This window comes from Calidris pugnax, unplaced genomic scaffold (assembly GCF_001431845.1).
Source record: "Calidris pugnax isolate Ruff unplaced genomic scaffold, ASM143184v1 scaffold407, whole genome shotgun sequence".
Classification (NCBI taxonomy): Eukaryota; Metazoa; Chordata; class Aves; order Charadriiformes; family Scolopacidae; genus Calidris; species Calidris pugnax.
In genome coordinates, this window is record NW_015091179.1 from 1,350,973 (window position 1) to 1,374,470 (window position 23,498).

A 23,498-nucleotide genomic window follows, 5' to 3' on the forward strand; every position below is an offset into this window, starting at 1 on the left:
CCGAAGGCCCATCATACACACACACTGCACTTGCTCACCCATTGCCTGCCAGACCCAGCACAAGACTTGCACCCCTTCTCCCTTCCCTCTCTCTCTCCCCTATCTCTCCCCTCAACACCAGCTGCCCCCACAAGCAAGCTGGTACTATCACCCTTGGCTCAGGAGAGGAGGAGGTGGGTGGCCCACCAGCTCCAGAGCCTGGACCAAGAGCTCTGCCTTCAAGCTGCCCCTCTATGTCCCCCCTTCTCCAGTGAGTGGAGCCACCTTACTCATCTCTTGCAAGTTTTGGGGCCCTCACAGACCACACACCCTCTAGGGATGCCACTTCTACCTTCCTCCCATAGCCATCAGCGTTCCACACCCCCAGCTTCCTGATGGCATGGTGGTCTCCTGTTCCCCCAGGTCCCACAAACTCTCAACAACCCCTGCCCCTTCACCCCTCCTCAGCGCCCTGCCTGTCCCTCAGGGGACTCTGAAGCCTGGCCAAAACCAGGTGAAGAACCTGCTTTCTGCACCTCACATCCTGAAGTAGCTCTGACCTGCCTGGTCTCCATCGTTGTCTCCTCTATGCTCTGACATCGCTATTAACACCTTCCCTCTTCCTCCTCCTCAGGAGACCACACTCCCCTTTCTGACCCACCACACCCAGCAGCACTTCTTCATACACCCCCTCACTGGACACCCTCACCAGCCCCTCCACACAACTTAGGCCACAGCTCAGCAAAGACAGGTAGAAGGCCACCACCTCTGCTGACAACCAGCACCTTCTCTGAAAGGCTGAACATGGTCCTCTGCAAGTCACAACCGACCATAACGCATCAATTGCCAAAGTATTGGCACCAAACCCCAAAAACACTGACAGTGCACGGCCCTAAACTCACTCAAAAACTGAGCATGCCCCAAACCACTTATTTTTAGACCTTCTGACCTGCTCCCACCCAGCGCTCACACAGGACTTGTTCATTCTGCACACTCGACTAACAGTTACCTACTGGAGTCACCAGCTGCACAGACCAGTGTGGCAGGGAGCAGGACTGGGGCTGAGGGCTGCCAGGTAGATCACATACTTTGTCATCTGTGATGCCTTCCCTGATGTGCTTCACTGGTTGCCCAGTCAGCAGGCCTGTCCCCTGGCTGTCCACCTGCAGAACCACTCACACCAAAGATCCCAAGGATCCTGGGGCACCTACAGCCCTGACACACCTGGTCACACTTCACATGGGTTGCATTCCCCAAGCACCAGAGACTCATTACTCCGTTTCTGAGCCACGTCTGTGGGCACAGAGCAGGGAGCAGTAGCTTCCCACCACCAGCCCTGGCTCTCCATCTCACCTACTCCTACAGAGGACCCCCTGCAGCTCACTTTAGGCGCAGAACAAGCGCCCATCCTCTGTCCAGCCTGCAAAACACCTCAGGGAAAGGCATGGAGCCAGTGAAGGGAAAAGAATAAACACACCATCTACACACATACGTAAGTGTCAAACGCCCTTTAGTGGTAGACAGAGGTGCTGCTGGCCCAGCAGCCCGGCCCCACGTCCAGACTCCTGCTGTTGCCCGGGGTACCTGGCCCTTCACCGGATGTGCACCATCTCCTCCAGGAAGGGGGTTTTCATGCAGCCTGTGCAGAGCTGATCCATCCAGAGCGGGGCCTCGTGCTGCAGAGGGGTGCGCCGGGGATAGAAGGTGAAGTTCACGTCGTAGTTCAGCAGGCAGCTGATGGAAGCCATGTAGATATCAGAGAACCGCACCAGCCGTCGAGAGAAATACGTGGGGTTGTGGAAGGTGCGGAAGATGCTTCCAAACTGGGGGTTGAACAGGTTCTTCGTCAGTGACCTGAGAGGAAAGAGATGGTGCTCTAGGTAAGCGGCCAGGGTCCCAGGTTCCTCTCCAATCCTTTAGCCCTGGGCCACCTCGCTCCCAAAAGACATTTTGGCATCACCCCAAGTACCCCTCCCACCCAAGCTGGGAGGCAGAGCAGCGCCCACCTGTGCAGTGAGACTGTGATGAATATTCACCACACTCTTACTCTTCTTTGTTACCTGTTACAGGCAGGAACCCACCCACAGTGCCAGGAGCTGCAGTAGCAAGCAGTCCATCAACTCCCCCCACCCAGCACAGGGTGACATCACCTCCCCCTTTCCCACCTTGCCCTCAAACCCATCCAGCTCTCAAGCTGCACTGCTGCATCCCTCTCCAGACACGGGACACCAGGGAGGACCACAGGCCAACAGCTGCAGCACCACTGTCCCCAAAACGTGTTACAAAACAAACCCACTGTAGGCCTGAGAGCCCCTGAGGGACCCCATGAGCAAAGAGAACAATGCGCACCTGATCTCCTGACGCTCCTTCATCCACTCCAGCAATACTTGCTTTGACTCTGCATCCTGATACATCTGCAAAGACAACAGCAGCAAGCACCATGTTGCATCAGTCCTGCAGACCACACCTCGGCTCCCCCTAGTTTCCACTGTAACTCACAAACCCACACAGGAGTCCACTGCACAAGGAAGAGGCCATATTTTTGAGAACACAAGCAAAATGGTTCATAGCCCTATCACAGAATCACAGAATGATTGGAAGGGACCTCTGGAGATCACCTAGTCCACCCCCCTGCCACAGCAGGTTCACCTAGAACAGGTTGCACAGGATGGCATCCAAGTGGGGTTTGAATGTCTCCAGAGACAGAGACTCCACCACCTCCCTGGACAGCCTCTTTCAGTGCTCTGTCACCCTCAAAATAAAGAAGTTCCTCCTCATGTTTAGATGGAACTTCCTATGTTCAGATTTGTGCCTGTTACCTCTTGTCCTGTCACTGGGCACCACTGAAAACAGACTGGCCCCATCCTCTTGACACCCACCCTTTAAGTATTTACAAGCATGAATAATTTCCATGCTATTCCCATGCTAAGCCCAAACCGCAGACTCAGAAGGCAGCGTTTACCTGCATTCTCTCTAACAGCCCCGTCAGAGCCTGCTGCCAGGTCAGGGAGTGCATGTACTGCTCTGTGTTTATGATCCGAATCTCCGTCTCCAGTTCAGGAACGATGGCTCCAGTCCTCCAGCCGTGACGCAGCATGAGGTCCTAGAGGTCAGGGTGAAAAAACAATCAAGAATTCAACATAAAGATTGAAAGCCAAACACAACCCTGTTTCCTAGAAGTGATCTGTTCCTATTATAGATTCTCAGGGGACAGGCGTCCATGGCCCAGGCCAGGTCATGCTGGTAACACCCATCGCCTGGCCACCAGCTGTGGAGAAACCTCCGATTCACACAAACTGCTCTTGAAGTCACAGACCAGTAGACGTTCTTTACCCACAAAAAGCACTTCAGGAGTCCTTTCTTCACTACTTGATTCTGCATTGCAGCAGCTTGGGGATGCCTATGTAGGTGCCCCGAAAGCATCAGCCTGCAGAGCACCCCAGCAGAGCATCCTGGAGACCTGAGGACTCGGAGCAGGGCCCTGTCTTGCTCTCCAACACAGCTGCAGCCACGCGGGCTTGCTCCCACCTCACTGGAGAGCAGAGACCTTCTCACTTACCGCGAGGTCGCTGTACAGATGGTCACCAAAGTAGAGCACTTTGGACCCACGCCAGCCCGTCAGCCTCAGAAAATCAAAGAGGTTACCCTGTAAGTAAAAGGAGCAGAGAGAGAAACGTGGTTACAGGCCAAATGCCACCACCCTCACGGCATGGTACTGGCCAGCCACTTCAACAGCACTGTCAATGCAACCGGATGTGCCACCTTACCACACACACATGTGAGCACTTTCATGAGATGTCAACCTGCTTGCTCCTCTACCATCCAAACCCAGAGGGTTCTGTCCTGTCCTGCCTTATGTCACTTTCTTCCCGTGTTACAACCTCCTGTATCCCCTCAGCTTTTCTCAGGCTACAGAAAAGGCAGAAACCCTTCCAATCACAACAGGCAATTCAAGGGAAGGCCTGTCCTCTAGAGCACAGCAAGTCAAGAGGACTACATGGAATAAAAAGGCAAGAAAAGGAGGCAGTTTAGAGGTCAAAAGTGAAAGACCTAAATTAGAAAAGCCTGAGTGATGGACAGAAAGAACCCCAAGTGTTCTGACTTTAGAAGTTGCTTGGTTCAGGTGATAATGATTTCATCTCACAGGGGGCATCAGAGGTGAGGTGAGCACCATTATGCAAGGCTTTTGGAGTCAGAAGCAGTTGAGGCTGGTTCTCACATCACAGACCACCATCCCAACCCAAAGTTTAAGAACACCCACGCGCTCACAGGACCTGCTTAACCAAGCCAAAAAACCAGGCAGATTCACAGCTAAGTAAACCAAACCAAACCCCAAAGCACCAGCTACAGCACAGAGCAGCTTATAAGGCTTTCCAAACATCCATACACACACAGAGGAGACTTCAGGGACCCCCCTTCATCTCCACACAAGTTTTCCACATGAGTCACAACAGAAACAAAACCCACTGGGAAAGGAAAAGGCCCATCAATGCCAGCAGACCAGACTGTGCCAGCACAAGCAATCCATGCGAGCCACTCACCAGCAATCCCTCCGACCAGTCTCCAGTGCCAGGAAAGCCCTAGCACGCCCACCCCACAGCACTGGCCCAGGCACAGAACCCCCAGACACAAGCAGGTTCCCACAAAAGCCTGCAGCCCTGCATGTGGTCACCAGCAACGTGCTGTATGCACCGCAATGGGTGCCCAGAACCAGAGTGTTGGGCCTCCCATTGCTGCAGCTTTCCCTTAACAGCACAAAAAACGGTGCCAGGCAGGCCTCCACATTTCTTGGACACGACATTGGTGCTGCTCACTTGAGGGGTGCTCAGGAAGCCACTGGCAAAGCAAGGAAATGAACCCTTGGGAGGAGGACGGTCCTTTTGCTGTGCTCTGGTCACCTCAAACAGCAGTGGGTCTGGCCTCTGAGCTGACTTGTTCCTGTCCCCTGAGGCACAGCTGACCCCAATGCACCATTCATTTGGGTGAACAACCTGTGGCCACAGGATGGAGGTGGTCAAGAGCAGAGTTTCATTCAGCAATAAACCCCATGGCTGAGGTGCACCTTCTCATCTAAGGGAGCCGCTAACCTACTGGGAGAGAGACTTTGTATGAGCTCTGCTTGCATGTTCCCAGCTCTTAGCTCTAGGCAGAGCACTTTGACAGACCCACCGGACAGGCCAGAGGCTTCCCAACAGCGTTACTCAAGGACATGACCTACTTTTCTACTACAGGTCAGGTCCCAGCTACTTGACCATAATCTCACTAGCAGTTTCTTCCCGTGGGACTGGACAGCTCACATAACCAAGAACAAACCGTCCTAAAGCCACAGGCTATTTGTTCTCAGGGGACAGAGCAGCTGTAAGGAGAACACCCCAAAGCAGCAAGTTCACCAGAGTAACAGCCCATCCTTCAGACACGCTTGTCCTTCAGGAAGGGGAGAGAGATGGGAACCAGCCTTTGTCCCTATTTGATCACCCTCATTTCTCTGCTCCCTCTTCCACAATTCCACCTTTTCCAACCCTATGGAGGACAATCTGGAGTGAGATGTGGAAGATCTTTGCATACACAGATTGCAGAGAAGTCTGCCTTCTTACTCTGAAGCAGCAGGCTCTTGGGAGCCCCTCCAGGACAACAATTTCAGGATTAGGACATCACAAGAGCTAAGGGAAAACTGCACTATCGGCCATGCTGGACAATGTCAGAAGAGAGCTCCTAGGGCCAAGGCTTCAGTGTATGATGGGGAAAGGGGCATCCCTGCAAGACACACAGAGGGTGCTTCCTTACTACCCCTTCTCACACAAACAGGGCGACCACAGGGGAAAACAGCCTGGCAGAGAGAACTTAGCACAGGTCCTGGGCAAAAAGGCAGGTGACACTCCAACTTAACTGCCCCTTCTCTGTCTTTTCCCTCCTTGTCCCTGGCCCTCCATCTCTAATGCCAAGCCCACTTGAGCTGGATGGAATAAGTCAATCCTGTTACACAGCTTTCTGCAGCACGACCCCCACATGCAGCTGGGTGGAAACTTTCAGAGCTGCAGACAAAAGGTTTTCCTGCCAGGCAGTTCTGGTGTATCTTATTTCAGCTCTGCCTCCTGCAGCTGTAAAAAAGCTGTGATTGTTGGGAGAGTGGCCTTTTCCACACCTGGCATGAAGTATCTCTCACCATTCTCAGGTCAGCTTATCACAAGCCGACAGGCAACACAACCCTTGGCAGGGTTTTCTAATACACAAAAAGACTCTTTATTCTAACGCTTACATCCCAGCAGAAGCTGGAAGACTTTTCAGAGGCATGCAAATGGCAAGGCTATTGCTCCACAGCATGCCAAGGGACATGCTGAAAGCATTCAGCGGGGAGAACATCCTACCAGGCCAGCAAGAGCTCTCTGCATGGGGACAGAGGGCATCTCTCGCTGCCACCAGCCAGCGCAGCACACACAGCCTACAGTGTGTCTTCTTACAAGTGCCCTCTAACTCTGCCATAGTCCCTTTTTTCAAGGATTTCCATTTTTGACTTTTCAAACACCAGTGTCAAACATCCACAAGCAACTGATCGAAGAACCTGTCATTCTTTCCTGCCCTGACAGGATTTTCCTGTTTTCCAGTGAATTCTAGGCTCTTCAAGGGACTTCCAAAACTGGAAGCTTATGAGTCCCCACCATTTCAGACTCTTGTTTCATATCCCTTACGCGCTCAGGTCATTTTACCTCTTTGTAGATCTTTCCTTTCTCCAGCTGGTTTATTTTGTCCCACTGCAGTGAGCCTTTATCATCCAGTTTTCGAAAAGGTCTGGAAAAAAAAGCAGAGAGACATCAACTTCTTTTGATTTTTGGCGATTGTTACCCGGCAACCTCAACATTTGAATCAGAAAACTTGTTTACCTATGTAACAACTTGTAATAAAAGCTCTATGTGAGAAGTGACCTTCTGGGCCTCCTGCATTATTTTCTCAGGGGAAGAGAAAGTGCAAGAGGGAAATACCTTTTCAAAAAACTTCCATTGATTGTAACTATTTCATGCCAATATCCCTAACAACTCTTTTTGCTTTTCAGATACTGAGAAAAGGAAAAAATAATAATAATAAAGACTCTCTCTGAAATGCTAAGGCCAAGAACACTTTGTCATGAAACACTTTGTTTGCCATTCCAGTCTGGTTATGCCCTAGCCCAGCAGTGACTGTGGAATGTCTTAATAGGATAAAGCAGTCTCTGTGCTGATCTCAGTAGCTGACCTGAGCTGGCTGCTGTTGTTCCCAAGGGCTTGCCTGGTTACCTTCCATTTGGACAGAAGCAGCAAAACAAGGCTTAAGTTACCTTAAATTGACCTTCCATGAACATTCGTGCTCAATGGGAACAAGAGTTCCGAACTGTGAGCTCTGGGATCAAAAGCCTTGGTATGAAGCTGCTCCTGCTGCAAGCAGAGAACAATCTCATCCAGAAGTATTGCATGATCCTGAGCTGCCACAGGGCAGAAGGAATCCAGCCTCCCACCATGAACTCTAGAGCCTACCCAGGCAAGGGGCTCCTCAACCACAAGCGGTGTCCAATGAACATCTGCATTTTCCCTCAGAGAAAACACTCCACTGTTCCCTACACCTCCTCATCAGGAGGTTCCCCTCACCTTGGATGTATGTACTGTATCATTCCACTGGCTCACTGTGAGTGGACCTTAGGCACCACGTAGCCATAAGGTTTTATCTCCTAGAGAAGCCAGATCATCACAGCTCCAGGCTACATTTGTAAGACACTTCCCCTACATCCCATGAAGAAAAGCTTTGCCAAGTCAGCACAGCTTATAAAGCCGTTTTGTAGGTTTACTCCAGTTTATGCTACTGGCCTGGGAAATAGAGGGAGAAAACACATAAAGAGGAAAGAATAGAGCTCTCCCTCAAGGGCAATAATCCCTGGTCAGTCATAAATTGAGACAACAAAGCAGACACAAGTTCCCAAAGCAAATAATCCAAAGAGCAAGGCAAGGACAGCAGCTTGTCTCTCAGCTAGTCCCTCTGCAGCTCCTAAATGACCACAAAACCCAGCTGCCACGTACAAAGGCTTCCAGAGCTGCCAATTACCAAACAGCATGTATCCAGTAACTGAAAAAAATAAAAACAAAACCAACCAAACAAAAAAACCCAACCCCAAAGCAAAACAATAAACCAAACCCCATGATATTGCTGTGGGGAACAGGAAAAGGAAAGATTTTGGCACACTCTCAAGACCTAGAGCCACGAAGTGGCCAGCTCTCACACACACCATTCCACAGCTCTCTTCTTTCTAAAGATTTAAGTACATTATTAGCCCCCAAAATCTAAGTTAAGCCCAGACCATGACAAAACTGAAGAGGTTTAAAAGACAGCCAATTTTAGAAACATGTTTTCTGCTTGGCACTACCCACTCTATCCCCTTATTCCCAGACTGGTCAGTTTTCATCTCCTCAGAATCCGAGAGGGCAGCAGCAGACTGGATGCCTACTGGACCTAGATTATGCTTAGAAAACCAGCACTCTTTTGGAAGGTAAAAGGAACTATTTACTCCAGAGAAGGGGGCCTAAAACCTCAGACCCACAGGATTGCCCCAGGACACATACTTCCGCCGATCAGTGAAGAAGTTGGGCTTGTCAGCTTGCACAATAACCATGTCGAATAAGTCCCGCCAGTTCTTGCCAACCATGTGTTTCATTCCCTTGTCCCTAAGGGCAAAAGAACAGAAAAGTTAACAGACCTAGTACTCTTTTTCACCCAACACTGCAACTTTACAACAGTCTGTCTTAAATTTATTTCAGTAAGAGGGAAGAAAGCAGAGAGATTTATGGATCCCCCAAGGCTGTCTCATTGCGTTGAGGATTGATGTAGTGCTTTGACCATTTCAAGCTGTCCCACCCTTTCTCCTGTACCATTGGAAGTCCAGAGAAGTCTGTGATGCAGCAAAAGCTGCTAGAGGTAGTCCAAAGTGGCAGCTCTGTAACGTTGTGGCCAGTCACAGCCTCTACTCTTCTTCTAAAAGTGAGAGTCAATGGTGTAGAGGGAGCTGTGGAGTGTAACATTCACCACAAACAGTTCCCAGAGAGCACTCTCATCACCATTGCCACAAAACCATCTACTGTACAATTTTCAGATGCTCACAGGAGAGACCTGTGAGTCTATGCAGAGTGACTGCACAGCTCTTGCTGTGGTGACCCATTGATGTGCAATAACAGTACTCACACAAAGCTAAAGGGACTGTTTGTAATGAGGAAGAGTTTCTTCTTGTGGTTCACCAGGCGGTTTAGCACAGCGTAGATTTCATCCCCGTGCAGAATATACTGTTCTATACCAGAATAAAACAGACATCATCAATCAAAAACTTTTGGTGTAAGTCACGGCCACATTTATTTAAAAACAAAACCAAACCTAGCCCCTATACCAATAGGGATGCAAAAGGCCTCAGTTAGATCCACCTCAAGTAGGCAGGTAGTACACCACCATGGTGACAAAAGGCCTTCCGGCCTTCCTCATCAATCCCATCTAGAGGGAAAAGAAAGACTGAGGAACTGAAAAGGCTGGCAAAAAAAAAAAAAAAAAAAAAAAAAAAAAAACAGCACATACTATTTTACCATTTATAAAGTGCTATATTCTATGCATACATACCTCCTGTTGAAGAGGTTTAAAAGACAGCCAATTTTAGAAACATGTTTTCTGCTTGGCACTACCCACTCTATCCCCTTATTCCCAGACTGGTCAGTTTTCATCTCCTCAGAATCCGAGAGGGCAGCAGCAGACTGGATGCCTACTGGACCTAGATTATGCTTAGAAAACCAGCACTCTTTTGGAAGGTAAAAGGAACTATTTACTCCAGAGAAGGGGGCCTAAAACCTCAGACCCACAGGATTGCCCCAGGACACATACTTCCGCCGATCAGTGAAGAAGTTGGGCTTGTCAGCTTGCACAATAACCATGTCGAATAAGTCCCGCCAGTTCTTGCCAACCATGTGTTTCATTCCCTTGTCCCTAAGGGCAAAAGAACAGAAAAGTTAACAGACCTAGTACTCTTTTTCACCCAACACTGCAACTTTACAACAGTCTGTCTTAAATTTATTTCAGTAAGAGGGAAGAAAGCAGAGAGATTTATGGATCCCCCAAGGCTGTCTCATTGCGTTGAGGATTGATGTAGTGCTTTGACCATTTCAAGCTGTCCCACCCTTTCTCCTGTACCATTGGAAGTCCAGAGAAGTCTGTGATGCAGCAAAAGCTGCTAGAGGTAGTCCAAAGTGGCAGCTCTGTAACGTTGTGGCCAGTCACAGCCTCTACTCTTCTTCTAAAAGTGAGAGTCAATGGTGTAGAGGGAGCTGTGGAGTGTAACATTCACCACAAACAGTTCCCAGAGAGCACTCTCATCACCATTGCCACAAAACCATCTACTGTACAATTTTCAGATGCTCACAGGAGAGACCTGTGAGTCTATGCAGAGTGACTGCACAGCTCTTGCTGTGGTGACCCATTGATGTGCAATAACAGTACTCACACAAAGCTAAAGGGACTGTTTGTAATGAGGAAGAGTTTCTTCTTGTGGTTCACCAGGCGGTTTAGCACAGCGTAGATTTCATCCCCGTGCAGAATATACTGTTCTATACCAGAATAAAACAGACATCATCAATCAAAAACTTTTGGTGTAAGTCACGGCCACATTTATTTAAAAACAAAACCAAACCTAGCCCCTATACCAATAGGGATGCAAAAGGCCTCAGTTAGATCCACCTCAAGTAGGCAGGTAGTACACCACCATGGTGACAAAAGGCCTTCCGGCCTTCCTCATCAATCCCATCTAGAGGGAAAAGAAAGACTGAGGAACTGAAAAGGCTGGCAAAAAAAAAAAAAAAAAAAAAAGGAGGGGAAACCCTTATGTGCTGGAAGCCTGCCTTTAACCCTTTAGAACCTAGAATGGGACACCCCCCCAGACACTACCTTAGCTAAAAACTGCCTGAGAAGGAAACCCTGAGAGAACATCCCTCTGCTTTACACTGCAGCACAGTTTCAGTTCCTTTCTTAGCATTTATTTGGCACTCCCAGCCCAGAACCTCTGCCCGCAGCTGGAACCCAGCCCTTCCTCCAGGAACCTGTGCGAGGGAGATCAGCTGCTGAGCATTTCCTTCCATTTTCGACACCAAACCATCACAAGGGACAGGCACAGCTACTCCAGGCCATGTTGCTACCAGGAGCTTTCTTTTCCATCAATTACCAGAAAGCCTTCCTAGATGGTGCCTTTGCATGTTCACATCATGCCAAGGACCATCACCCCTTGCTTACAGGATGAAGGAAAACAGAAACACAAGCAATGAGGTAGTTGTTTCTTCCGTTAAAACAAAACCTCTAACTGATCCTAAATACCACTTGGTTCTTAACACCACTCTACCCCTCAGCCTTTAGGCATGCCATAATCAAGCATTTAATTAAGTTCTGTGTCCCCCTGATTTCTGTGACTGCATGTAGGGCCTACACAGACATCTTACACAGAATGCCACGTAGTAAGACACATCAAAATGGATTTGGCACCAGAGCTCTATGCAACTCACCCAGATCTTTTTCAATCCATTTGTACATCACTCCTTTCACATGCACATCTCTAATGGCATCCTACAGAAAAGGGCAGGGAAAAAAGTTTCAGTTTTACATATGGCATTCCTGTTTCCCAGCATGCAAACCTATTGCCACTACTGAGGGCCAATACAGTAATGACACATCCCATCTTCTTGCTGAATGAAGAAGCTTCATTAATGCTAAGCAGGGCACCTTGTACAGCAAAGCTCACCAACATGACAAAAAGAAGAACACAGTGACTAGCTCAGCCGATGCAATACAAGGGGAAAAAGCACAGCTTCCTTCCTGCTCCTGGAAACCAGCACATGTTAACCCACTGTTACCAAGGCAATCAAGACGGTCCAACTCCAAACCATTTATTGCCCCAAAACTGTACTAGCTGGCTTTTCTTCCTCCCAATGCCTGCAGAAGCTCTGCCAAATGTGAGCCAGAGGATGAGAGCGTGGCCGAGGTGAACAGCAGCAGAGGTGAGCATCTGTGACTCCAAAACATTCCCCACAGGCCAGAGGGCTACAGCTCCTGGCCCCAGATGGTCAATGGGCACAGGGGAAGCTTCCTCTAGGAGGGTGAGGGCTTTTTGCCAAAACAGAGCTGCCCACTTTTCAGGAGGGACGCAAGTTAAAACAGATATTGTCAAGGGCATCCAAATATCCTCTGTTTTCCAGGCCAGAGGCCAAGATGCTACACATGTTTGGACACACCCAACTGAGATTCTTCCCAAGTCTCCATCCAATGAGAATTGCCAGATACACAAAACCATTTCCAGAGCAGCAACATATTTTGCAAACACTTGTTTTAACTGTACTGTTTTCATCCCTGACAATTTTAGACAGGTAAACAAATGCTGCCTTTCCCCAGGACCCTTAAATCCCTGTTACACTCCACATGCTCCTTTGGGAGTTGCCCTTTTTGACTGGATTCCCACACTCGCCACTGACCCAGAATTTACAACTTAGATGGGGGACAATGAAGAAGGAGGCAGTACCTCTTCAAAAAAAAGTTTTAGGAGTCTCTTTCCATTTGAAATATGGATTTGAATGGTAAAAAGGCAGAGGTGACATCACACCAAGTGTCTGCCTTAATGGAAAGAACTTGAACAAAAAGCAAGCAGAATTGTGCTCATTTTCTAAATCCCTACTGCCCAAAATTCAAAAGAACCAAAAGGGAAAAAAAAATAGAAAGGGGAAGAACTGTAAGGCTACTGCAGGTAAAACCTTGGTAGCCTGAGGAGGTGTCAAACAGGGCTAAAAAACTCCTCCAAAGGATATCAGGGTAAATTGTACATTCTCACTCTCAAAAACAAAGCCACCGAACTGGTGTGACAGGACTACTTGGTTTATATGTCAGCTTCAACCTTTACCGTTGCCTCCGGGTCTGCCCTTTTGTCTCAGTGCAGTGTCTCTAAGCCCTCAACCTGCTCCCAAACACACAGCCCTGCCATCAGGATTCCCACTGAGCATTACAGAGGAGTGTCAGGTTTAGACATGTCCTAACCCACGGTGAGCCTGCAGTGTAAGAACAGCTGGGGCTGTGCCTTTTCCCTGTCTGTGTGGGCACCAAAGGATCCCTGTGCTCACGGCTGCAAACCATTTGTGTGCACGTGCACTCAGGTCCTGCAAAGGGATAATTTTTGCAAAAATGTTTGTTTATCCTCATTGCACAGAAAAGAAATCAAGCACTCTGCTGGTGACAGCACAGGACAGTCCCCAACTTTTCAGTGTAGATTTCAGGTATTGGCACAGATTTTTCTGTTGGAGCTCTCTTTTCTGCCTGCCTCAGTTGCTGCTCAGAAATAACCACATCCTTCAGCAAAGGATGCAAAGACAAATGCCAGATTAGCACTCAAGAGTCCTGGGCCTTAAGCACACCATTTGCCCTGCATTGAGCATGTGTCAGGCTGTGGCAAACACACACCTGCTCTCAAGATTTCTATTAGCAACATGTCTATTTTCACCTCAAAAGAAGGTTCAGAAGACATTCTTAACAAAAGGCCTTGGGAGTCAGCCCTATCCCCTCTTCCCATTTTCCCCACCCAAAGAGTGAAAACAACTGCAACAACAAACACCCTAGAAACATGGTAAGGTCTTATGGCTGACATGCTCTTATCAAGCTCTAACAGAAGGTCAGAACGTAAGCTGTAATCCTTGGCTGCAGCAAAGCTGTCAGAGCAGATCCTTATCACCAAAGAAACAGCACAGACCTGGAGCTCCATTTCCCTCACAAGAAGCCTGAACAGTGTATGTATGGGCTGCTACTAGTGGATGAGCATGAGATTCCCACAGGTACAAATCAAAAAACCCCTCTCCGTGGAAAAAGGCATGCACTAGGGCTTGGCTATCAAGGAAGATGTATCATCTGTCAACAGAAGACACCCCAGGCAGCAATCTCAAGCATTTACACCTTGTCTACAGCATTAACTGGAAGTCAAACAGTATCCCCTAACAATGCTGATAATCCCTCACAGCCCTCTCAAATACCAGGAGTGAAGCTGGAAGGCACAGTTAGCACCTTGGAGTAACTGCCTCTTGAAAGCAACAGTCTCACCCTGGAAAACACCCCAAAAGGATCAGACTACTCTGTAGTTGCAAAGGGAAGGGGTAGATTCTCAGGGCAGGCAAGGGCAGATGTTTCACAACAACTGCTGTATAAAGCAAACTGGTACACGGTCAGACCAAGCCTCTTTGGAAAATGAGATATTAACAGGAAAACACGGAGCTTAAAAGTCTGCAGAAGCAGAAAACATTTACACAAGCTTTGTGGCATATTTCCCTCTGAAGGACCTTCAACCTAACCAGCCTAGGCACTCCTGCAAGAGATAATGTACAGCAACACCACCTCTGTAGTACAGACAGAAACCTAACATGTTCTGAAAACACAGCTTTGAATATTCCCTGGCAATGCTTTAATCCAAAGGGGCAACAACGCTGTCATATTTGGCCACTCACTAACACCCCTTAGGTTTGGGTATAGCAGAGCTCATCAGTGCTAACGAGCCAAGGAGCTCACAATTCTGATGTGGTATGAGCTATGGGGCAGTCTGTCTTTTACTTACCGATATATCCTTGTAAAGATGCACTTGGTCAAACTCAATGCCATGAGTTATGAAGTAATCAATGACTGATGAGAGCAGCGTCATTTCAGGAAGAGAAAAAATATCCATAAACTGCTTCAGTGATGGACCCTGGAAAGCAAAAAATGAAGGAGATACATTAAACAAAAAAAAACAAAAAACCAACAAACAAACTCATATCAACCATTACCATCTGAACTACATCCGAGGCTAACAAAAACACTGATGTGGAAAGTCCCAGACACTCAGCAAGTAGCTCTCTTTTCTCAACCAAAACACTAACCCAATGACAAGAGAGAGGTTTCTCCTTCACAGAAATCATTAAACAAACCCAGCATCATCAACACCATGGGATGAAGGTGGAGGAAGCAGGGTGTCAGTCCTAGACACTAACTTTTATTTCAACCCCATACCCTCTGCTTCCCATGTGGCCTCTTGGCATTACCAGAGATGCCAACAGACAACACTCTGCTACAGAAGCAGTCATGGCCCGTGCTGGAGGTGCCCCATTGCTCAGGCTGTAACATTGGGCACAGGGGCACCAAAGCTACTACATTCCAGTAAGCTTTAACACAGCAATGCAAAAATCACTCCAACAAGCAGTTTGCCAATGCCCATCCGCCCTTCAGTCACCATGGAAAACCCAGAGTGGGCACAAAGAAGAGGAAAAAGAACTTCAGCCCACCCAGCAGACAAGAAGAAATGGACAATTAAATCCCAACCTTGCACTCTTGCTGCAGCTCTCCCATACATTTGCTATTTTTATTGCCTATCAATCACAAAGCTATCAGCAGGCCAACAGCCAACTTTGGCTCCAGACAGGCCTTCCAGTAAAAGAAATCTTGTTTACTTGGTATGTACCACCCGTCCAGAGGACTATGGTGAGTCTCACTGGTAAGCTGAGGCTGGAATTAATTTTTTCATCTTTCATTGCTGAAGGGCCAGACCAGCCAAGGGGACAGTTACTAAGGTCTTGTATATGGAAAGCAATTTGGGAAGTGCAAAGACTTCTCAATAAACCTGGCACCAGAGATGCCCTGGCAATCCAGCCACATCATGCCTGTGCACATAAGCTTTGAGCAATCCATGACTGACAGCTGGAAAGTTGCAACTATCAAGACTTTTATCCATTTTGATGTGTGGTTCCTAAGGGAACATTTCTCTCACTAGCAAACGCAAAATTTCCTGAAAACAGCCTCCACTTTTATTTTCCTGTTCAGGGATTCTGGGAAAGAAGCAAGAGGGACACAGACAGGCATTTCCTACTGAAATCACTAGGTATGGGATTTAGCAGAGTGCTGCAGAGCAATGACCTATCCCACCCTTCAAGACTGTAAGCATAGAGGAGACAGTTAAATGCTCAATGTTATGTCAATTTTGATTTCATTTTTGTGCCTTGCATGATTATCCTACAAGAAAAGTACAGCCTCCCCCTGTTCCTTTTAGTGGCCTTGAGTTCCTTACAGCAGACACAGTTCTGCTGGATGCAAATACCCTTAGTTGTACATGCTGTTGTTCTCTTTGGGATCAGCTATTAATTTCCAGCATTCATTACATTATTAGGAGAGGAGATTCACCTCTTTTTAAAGAGGAAGCTGTTATTCCTACTACTGTGGCCAAACATTATACCATTTTTTTCAATGCTAACCACAGGAAAGAAGAAAACACCTGGTATGTATGAAGCAGCACAGAAAGGCACCTGATCCTACAAAAGGCCACAACTCGAGGCAAATTTAGTGTTTACAATTATTTTACAAGAAAGGTGAAATCATCTCAAGTTTGCCAAGAGAGAGGAGAGTTGCACAGCAGGAGGCTAATCAAGCAGAGTTTACTGACACATATCAAATTCTAAACAGAAACATCCTATTTCAAAGCTGGAAACAACACTGAGCTATAAACAGAGCATACACTTATCCAGAAAGCAACCACTCAGATTAATTGTTCCCAAGAGAGAGAGGGAGAAATCAAAAAGTGGCCTTGCTGAGACTTCACACAGCAGACTCAAAGGGGTATTACCAGAGGAAGCATGCCCTTCTTCTTCCAGTTTCCCCTAAGGCAACTGAACTAACAAAGGGTAAGAAACAAAGCAGTTCTGAAGGGAAAGGGATATGAAGGGCCCCACTCGCCCACCGCATCACACTAGACACTAAAGGAAGAAAAATATCTCCTAACTTCCTCTAGTTCAGGCAACCAAAGGATTTCTACAGCTCTTACAGACAGGATTGCAGTCCTTTACTGTGACAGTAAGCTTTTTTGCCTAAAACTCATGGATGCCAACCCTATGAATAATATCCACTGAGTAGGTCTGAAGAGGTGTGGAGGGGGACCCCGTTCATGAAGGAAAAAATCCCTACCCAAAACAAATGAGACAAAGGCATTGGGAGCACCCTGCTGCTACACGCACAGAAGCCCTCCCACACAACTCACTGCAAACACCATCACAGCAGGCTGCCCTTGTAGCTTGGGAGCTAGATTTGGCCAAGGAACAAGCAGGGGACATCTCCCTATCAGTCTTCAGAGCCATTCAGCTCTAGGCCAATAGCCCTGGTGTTTAGGAATGCTTCTCAGATGGCTTTCACATGCTAAACTGCTAAATAACCTCTGGGGCAAATTCCCACTAGAACAAAAACACACACTGCAGCTCACTAGGGACTGAGCCTTTTGGAGTCCAAGGGAGGCTGGAGTCATTTACATGCACATACAATTCACTCAGTTTTCCTAGCTCTTAGAAGAGCTGCTGCATCCCAGCAGTAAAGGGCTTATGATACCTTGCCATAGAAGTCGCTCATCTGGTAGAGGGGGATGTGCTGCGTACCACCGTAGAGTTCGATCACCTCTTCGTCAGGCACTGGTTTGAGCCCTCTAGACACAACACAACAGAAATTGTTTGTCAATAATCACCAATCTGCAAAGAGCTACAAACTACAGAGAAAGAGAAGATGAAACAAACAGGCTCTTTTCTATAAGCCACAAATTTCTTTTGCACAAAAGGGATAGGCAGAGGAACCTGAAAGCTCCATGGTTTCTTAAGATGCACATAAAATCTTTCACAAGACAATCTTCAGATACCTTGTTTGCCCCTTCAAGTTAATTGAGGGGTTTTATCCACATTCCAACAGAGAGTTCAGACAGTGGAATCTCTCTGTATGCTGTCAATCTGCTGACAGGACTGCCCCACCAAATCGGCCCCACGACCTGACTCTGGCAGCACTGGATAACTGTAGGTTTGGAGAGGTTGCTACCAAGAGGTATATCTACCGTTAAACACAAAGGTGTAGGGAAAGAGCTTCCCTATTCAGCTTTCCTAAGCAAAACAATTCTTCGCTAAAACCGTTCAACATTTTTCCTCGAAACACCATAATATCAGGTATGGCTATAAGCTGTACCGTTCGTTGACATCAGGTTATCTGACTGCTGCAGGTATTGCCTCTTGCACAATTTTTGACAGCTGTTTACTCAAGCAGTCAGCAACTTTCCCTTTCTCCTTCCCCATTCAATCACAGTACAGCCTCTGAGAAGTTAAAAGTTGCCTCAGTTGTGTTCAAAAGCAAAGGACACTTCAGGAAAAGGGCACTTCAAGAAGGATAGTTACAAACAGATAATAGGGAAAAGAGTTTAAACGCGTTTTAGCTAAAAATCTCTTTATGAAGCTGGAGTGAAATATGGGGCAGTACCTACCTACCCTTCCCTACCCCCCTCTCAAAAGCTAGCACTCAAAGAAGCCAATTCTCTCTGATTATGAAACTCCCTTTTTAATATTCTTAGAGTGTTTACTGTAACTGAAGCTTAACAGCAAAAGGGCACAGTTCAAGGAAAAAAAAAACATTGGTTTCCATGCTCAGGAAATACAACACAGATTTACAGGAGCTTTGCTACCAATAATTATTAATTACTACTTCTTAGACACCACCACCACTGCACTTTGCGGTAAGGTTTTCTCCCAGTCTCCAATCTCACAACTTTTTGGAGAAAAGTTCGCTCAGCACTCTTTCAGACACTTATTCCAAAAAACACCCAACTTTCCTTGGAGAACAACAAAAGAGAAGGAAACACAGGATAAACTAGGCCTTAAATGGAGCCCAGATTCCGAGGCATCATTACTTTATTGACATATCTGCACTGCTTTAAGATTTTATTTGCACATCCAGACCACTCTCCTCTTAGCTTTGTGACAAGGCGCAGCAGACCTCTGCTGGGATATACTCCTGCCTGGAGAAGACAGGCCTGTACGTGGACCATATATAGAGGAGTCCTTTCCTAGTTGCACTGTTTGCTCACAGACATTAACCCAGATACACTGCAGCTGCAACTCAGACATCACACAGAGTACGTGACCAGCTGTGTCATTAACCACTACAAAAAGCTCCAGGTCTTCCCACCCACACCTGGCTTGAAAGCTTGAGAAAAGTAACTCCCTGCAATTATGTGCCAGGTAAGCACCTGAAGCAAGTGCCAACAGGATAAGCCAGACAAGACTGTGCTCTGCTCAGAAAAAAAAAAATGCCATGAACATACACTCAGATTTATTAATCCACCTTTGCATATATGGGCATTTAGAAAATGATTTTCAGAACCAACAGACCTATATGCCGTCCCCAGCTGGACATAATGGAAAGCATCGATCTTCATCAGAAGACTCTGCGATAAAGGATAGACATTTACTCTGAGAATTGAGTAGGTTTACAATGAAACCTTATTTAAGTTTCAAGTTCCACACAAATGACATTTAGGAAATAAAATTCAATATAAACATCCCACATCAATGTACTTTGAGCTGCACTTACTCCCCAGCCACTTTTACATACACTTATTCATATTGTGACTTTTTTTTTTTTTGGCCTCTCTGGCAAAAGATCATCTTTCTATGAGCTGAAATACCACTGTCTGCTACACTCCAAAGTTTGTGGACAGGGATACAGTTGAAAAATTGAGAGAATAATGCTTCTGTGACTCAGACAGTCTCTTCTTATCTCCCTTCCAAAAGCACACACATTCCAAAGGAGCTTTGTGTGCACAAGAGATCTATTTCTTGTCACATTTATCTTAAGCAGAACTAAGCGGACAAGTTTTGGTTCAGAGCGCAGCTGCACCCAGTCATTTTCATTATACAAGAGCTCTCCTCTCCATCACTCCCCAACAGACATTTAAGCAAAGATGTTCATGAGCACACCAAGCTGGTAATATTAGAGATTTTTTTTGTATCACACTTCTCTATTTGTGAGTCATCCCTTCTCCTCCATCCATCATTCCGAAGCCGTAACCCAAGTTCTCAGGGCACAGAAAGCAGCCTCACACTTAACTCACATTGCTCTGCAACTCAAATAAGGACACAGCATCAAACTATTTTTGATTCCACGGAGCATTCACAATCTTCAGGCACTTTCTTTTATCATGATACCATATCAGTGCAGCTTGTTACACCGTGGGCAGACCTCTCACTAGTTCGTGAGGAGTGCAGGCAAATACACTGAAAGATTTACTTGGACAGGCACTACCCCATTTTTCATGTGTTTTGCAAACTGATCCTGAGAAAAGAGAGTTCTCACCACTACTCACTCACAGGGCCCTATGCTCGGCAAGGCAAGTCACCTCTGATATATCCTCTGATATATCTGCCAAAGATAGCAAGGCAAGTCACCTCTGATATATCCTTTGATATATCCTCTGATATATCTGCCAAAGATTTAAATAGAGAAAGAAACTTCAGTTTCTCACAGATATAATTCTTACTTTGTGAAGTCAGAGACACAAGCACTGTGCTGCCATGCTGTCACCTCAGTTATGACAAAAGACGCAAGAAAACTCTATATAGTTTTCTTCTTCATTCTCTTTTTTTTTTTTTTTTCCCCACTGCTGGAGAACAACACACACTCTCCAGCCTGTGCTGCCTGCTTCCCTGAATTTGCTCAAAGCTTAGCATAAGAAAAGTTACTACAGTGAAGCAACTTTCCCTGCTGTGCTCCCACCTGACTGCATGGCTGCAGCAGCCGGCATTACATCACTGGGCATCAGGCTTTCAGGGAATCGGTCCAAAATACTGAAAAGGGTTAAAGCTAATAATGCTTGCACTTTGCTTGCCTGTGCTCCTAAGAAGCATGCATCTCAAGTAGCTTGGATCTTTTTCCAGGCAGTCCTATTATTCGGGGTGGGGGGTGGGGAAGGCTTCCTAAAGCATTCTCCTGACAAGTCATTTCTATTATTAGAGTAAGACATAATGCTTCTGCTCCTGGCAAGTACTTGTAGATGCAGGATTGAAGTTTGTTGTTTAAATTTCCTGAAAGACAGAAATGATCACACAAACAAGCTGAGTTTTCTATTAATTAGGTTGTGGAATTAAATGACTTTTAAATTGGCAAGGATGTTTACCAGAGGTCTTTGCTAGAATGTCCCATTCTGCTAGAGGCTATGCAAACACAAAAGACATCATTCCCTTCGAAAGTTTAAAAGGAAGGAGGACGCACACAATGAAAAGCATGGCCACCCAGACTACATACTTCACTAACGGTTTGGTGATCGATGTTATTGTAAGCAATGACAGAAAGTATTTCCACTAAAAACATAACACAATGGAAGACAAAGCCCAGGAGACTGAACTTTGTACAGCTTACCTTTTGTACATCATAGTGAAGTCCACGTATGGCAAACCCTGGAATGTAGTCATACTTCCCAAGCCCTTCTGGATACTGGCAAGGTAGACAGAAACATCATTAGAGGCATAAGCATTGGCTTATCAACAAAATCATTTCACCTGTTGAGCTGGCTTAGTCCTATTAGTTGTCTCACCCCGGGGACAAACTGAACAAGGAACAGGTGCACTTAATTTTGCCCCTTCAACAAAGTAAATGGATGACTGCAGAAAGACATAAGAGATCAGGATCCCCAAAACTAGTTTCTCTCATGTAAGGGACACTAGTGAAAATGTAACAGATTCACTCGGGCAGCGAGGACACTTCTGGTAAGCTCAATTCAATGCATGTATTTGGGAAAGCAACGGCACTGCAGAGTCCCTCTAAAAAGAAAAACGTGACAAGAAGAAAATGCACAGACCAGTCACCTATTGCAAACAGGGTATCCATTACTGAACATGCTATACAGCATCGTCCACACTGACTTGGATGTGTCAAGTCCCATATGGTTCAGTATGGGCCTATGGTTCACATTTATCCACCACCCGTACCTCAAACCAGCAATTCTGTAGGCATTATTTCCATAGTTACGTAAAACAGACCAGACCTTTCTAGACTAAGGTTCCTGCTCCATATTTATAAAACCTCAGGAATGTAGAACATGGTAAATTGTCTCAAAGGAAATTAATTCCACATAGAGACAAAGCTTTCTGCAATCAAAGATTGTGAAACATGAAATTTATCTCAATAAAACAAGTAATTGACACATGAGTACAACGTGGCATTTTGCAAGCACGTCTGGGGTGTCGCCAAGACAGCAGTAAGCTTAATTGAGTGGAAATTCTTAGTACATCATTACCTTGAATTGTTCTATTAGGATGTCTCTGGCGGTGTTGAAAATCATAGAGTGTAGCAAATTAGAATACTGCGCTAACGTGTAATCATAGTCAAAGCCATATATCTCAACATCTCCCAGACTGATCTCGTTGTTAGCGTAGATAGCGGCCGGGTTGAGGAGATTGCAGACTCCTGGTGGAAGGAGATCTAAGAGAAGGGAAAGGGGAGAGGTTAAAGAAACTGAGAGGCTCACTGAAATTTCAACTTTTCGCTCTGGGCCTGACAGCAGCTGGAAGTACGACACAGCAGCAGCAAAGGAGCACAGTGCAGCTGCCGAAGGCTGCTGCCCTTAACCCAACTCAAACAATCCTCCCTGTGAAAAAACACTCTGTGAAACCTCTGGCTGCGTCTGGCGATGATGCTAACCACTTGCACAGTTAAACTGACCTTTTGTGTCAGGAAGCCCCAAAACAATGTCCTCGGGTCTCTGGCCTACATGAAGCAAAGCAGACCAGAGATTTTGAAGTGTCAGGTTTCTAGCTCACAGCAGCCACATTTTCAGCAGACTCACCAGCATGAAGGGTAGTTGTAATAAATCACCAGAAAAACATGTGCCACTCACTTAAAACTCGAGCAAGGCAACAGGCTAACTCTCTTCTCTGAGAAATCTAGATTATTTGAAGTGAGAAATTTTAACGTTTGCCTTTTGGCATTTTTTTCTGCTCAGAAGCAGCCAGACTTCACAGAGCAATCCCACAGGTATCATTAGGACTTTTAATATTATTATTAATCAGTAGGATAAAACAAGATTTTGTACAAACATCAACACAATGTAAAAAAAAAACCACAAAAAAAGCCAAGACATTAAGCTCTGCTCTTGGAGTGCTTAATGCAGCAACAAGTTATCTGCTTTCCTCTGATAAACAGCTGTGGAAACAGCTCAGTCCTTGCATGTGTTTTTTATCTTCAAAACAAGGTTACTGTGCAAGATGCTTGTGAATAACACTTTGGTCCCCAGACCACTGGGAAAATGGGGGTTAAGTGACGTAGCAGCTGAAGTACCCCTATATCCCTTTTCAGAGCCAGTCGGGAGAGCAGAGAGCTTTAGCTGCACTACAATGGGAGAGACAGGAACAGACCCTCCCCAGGTTTCCCGCTCCACAAGAACTGTCCATTGCAAGAAGAGAAAGAGCAATAAAAATAGTTCCCCGTAGTAGGTTGCCTGGTCACATCCACACGGGGGGACAGAGAGGGGAAGGAGACATTTCCTCCCTCCTTAAAGATAGGTAATTTTCCCTTTTAATGATAGGAAAAGTGCAGACATTTTCCAGATCCTACACAGCATCAGTGGGTAGGATGTTTTTTTCCCTTCCTACCTTAACCTGTGACAGTTCTTTAGAGCTTCCTTGCTATAAAAT

The 23,498-nt window shown here is 46.4% G+C and overlaps 2 protein-coding genes across 2 annotated transcripts in view; one reads left to right on the top strand and one right to left on the bottom strand.

The window, feature by feature from the left end:
• STAB1 (stabilin 1) overlaps positions 1-532 on the top strand; it is a 58,778-nt gene extending 58,246 nt beyond the window's left edge. Inside the window, exon 68 of the mRNA XM_014959408.1 lies at positions 467-532. Within this exon, the coding sequence (XP_014814894.1) occupies positions 467-532 (66 nt within the window). The remainder of the gene's footprint in view (positions 1-466) is intronic.
• A 940-nt stretch (positions 533-1,472) lies between these two features.
• The window catches only part of NT5DC2 (5'-nucleotidase domain containing 2), a 28,936-nt gene continuing 6,910 nt past the window's right edge, over positions 1,473-23,498 (bottom strand). Inside the window, exons 2-14 of the mRNA XM_014959473.1 lie at positions 22,103-22,287; positions 21,226-21,300; positions 19,200-19,255; positions 17,386-17,479; positions 14,600-14,728; positions 11,523-11,583; positions 10,475-10,577; positions 9,859-9,960; positions 6,684-6,765; positions 3,539-3,625; positions 2,942-3,082; positions 2,329-2,393; positions 1,473-1,833 (exon numbers count right to left, since the gene is read on the bottom strand). Coding sequence (XP_014814959.1) covers positions 1,572-1,833; positions 2,329-2,393; positions 2,942-3,082; positions 3,539-3,625; positions 6,684-6,765; positions 9,859-9,960; positions 10,475-10,577; positions 11,523-11,583; positions 14,600-14,728; positions 17,386-17,479; positions 19,200-19,255; positions 21,226-21,300; positions 22,103-22,287 — 1,442 coding nt within the window. The 3' untranslated portion in view covers positions 1,473-1,571. The remainder of the gene's footprint in view (positions 1,834-2,328; positions 2,394-2,941; positions 3,083-3,538; positions 3,626-6,683; positions 6,766-9,858; positions 9,961-10,474; positions 10,578-11,522; positions 11,584-14,599; positions 14,729-17,385; positions 17,480-19,199; positions 19,256-21,225; positions 21,301-22,102; positions 22,288-23,498) is intronic.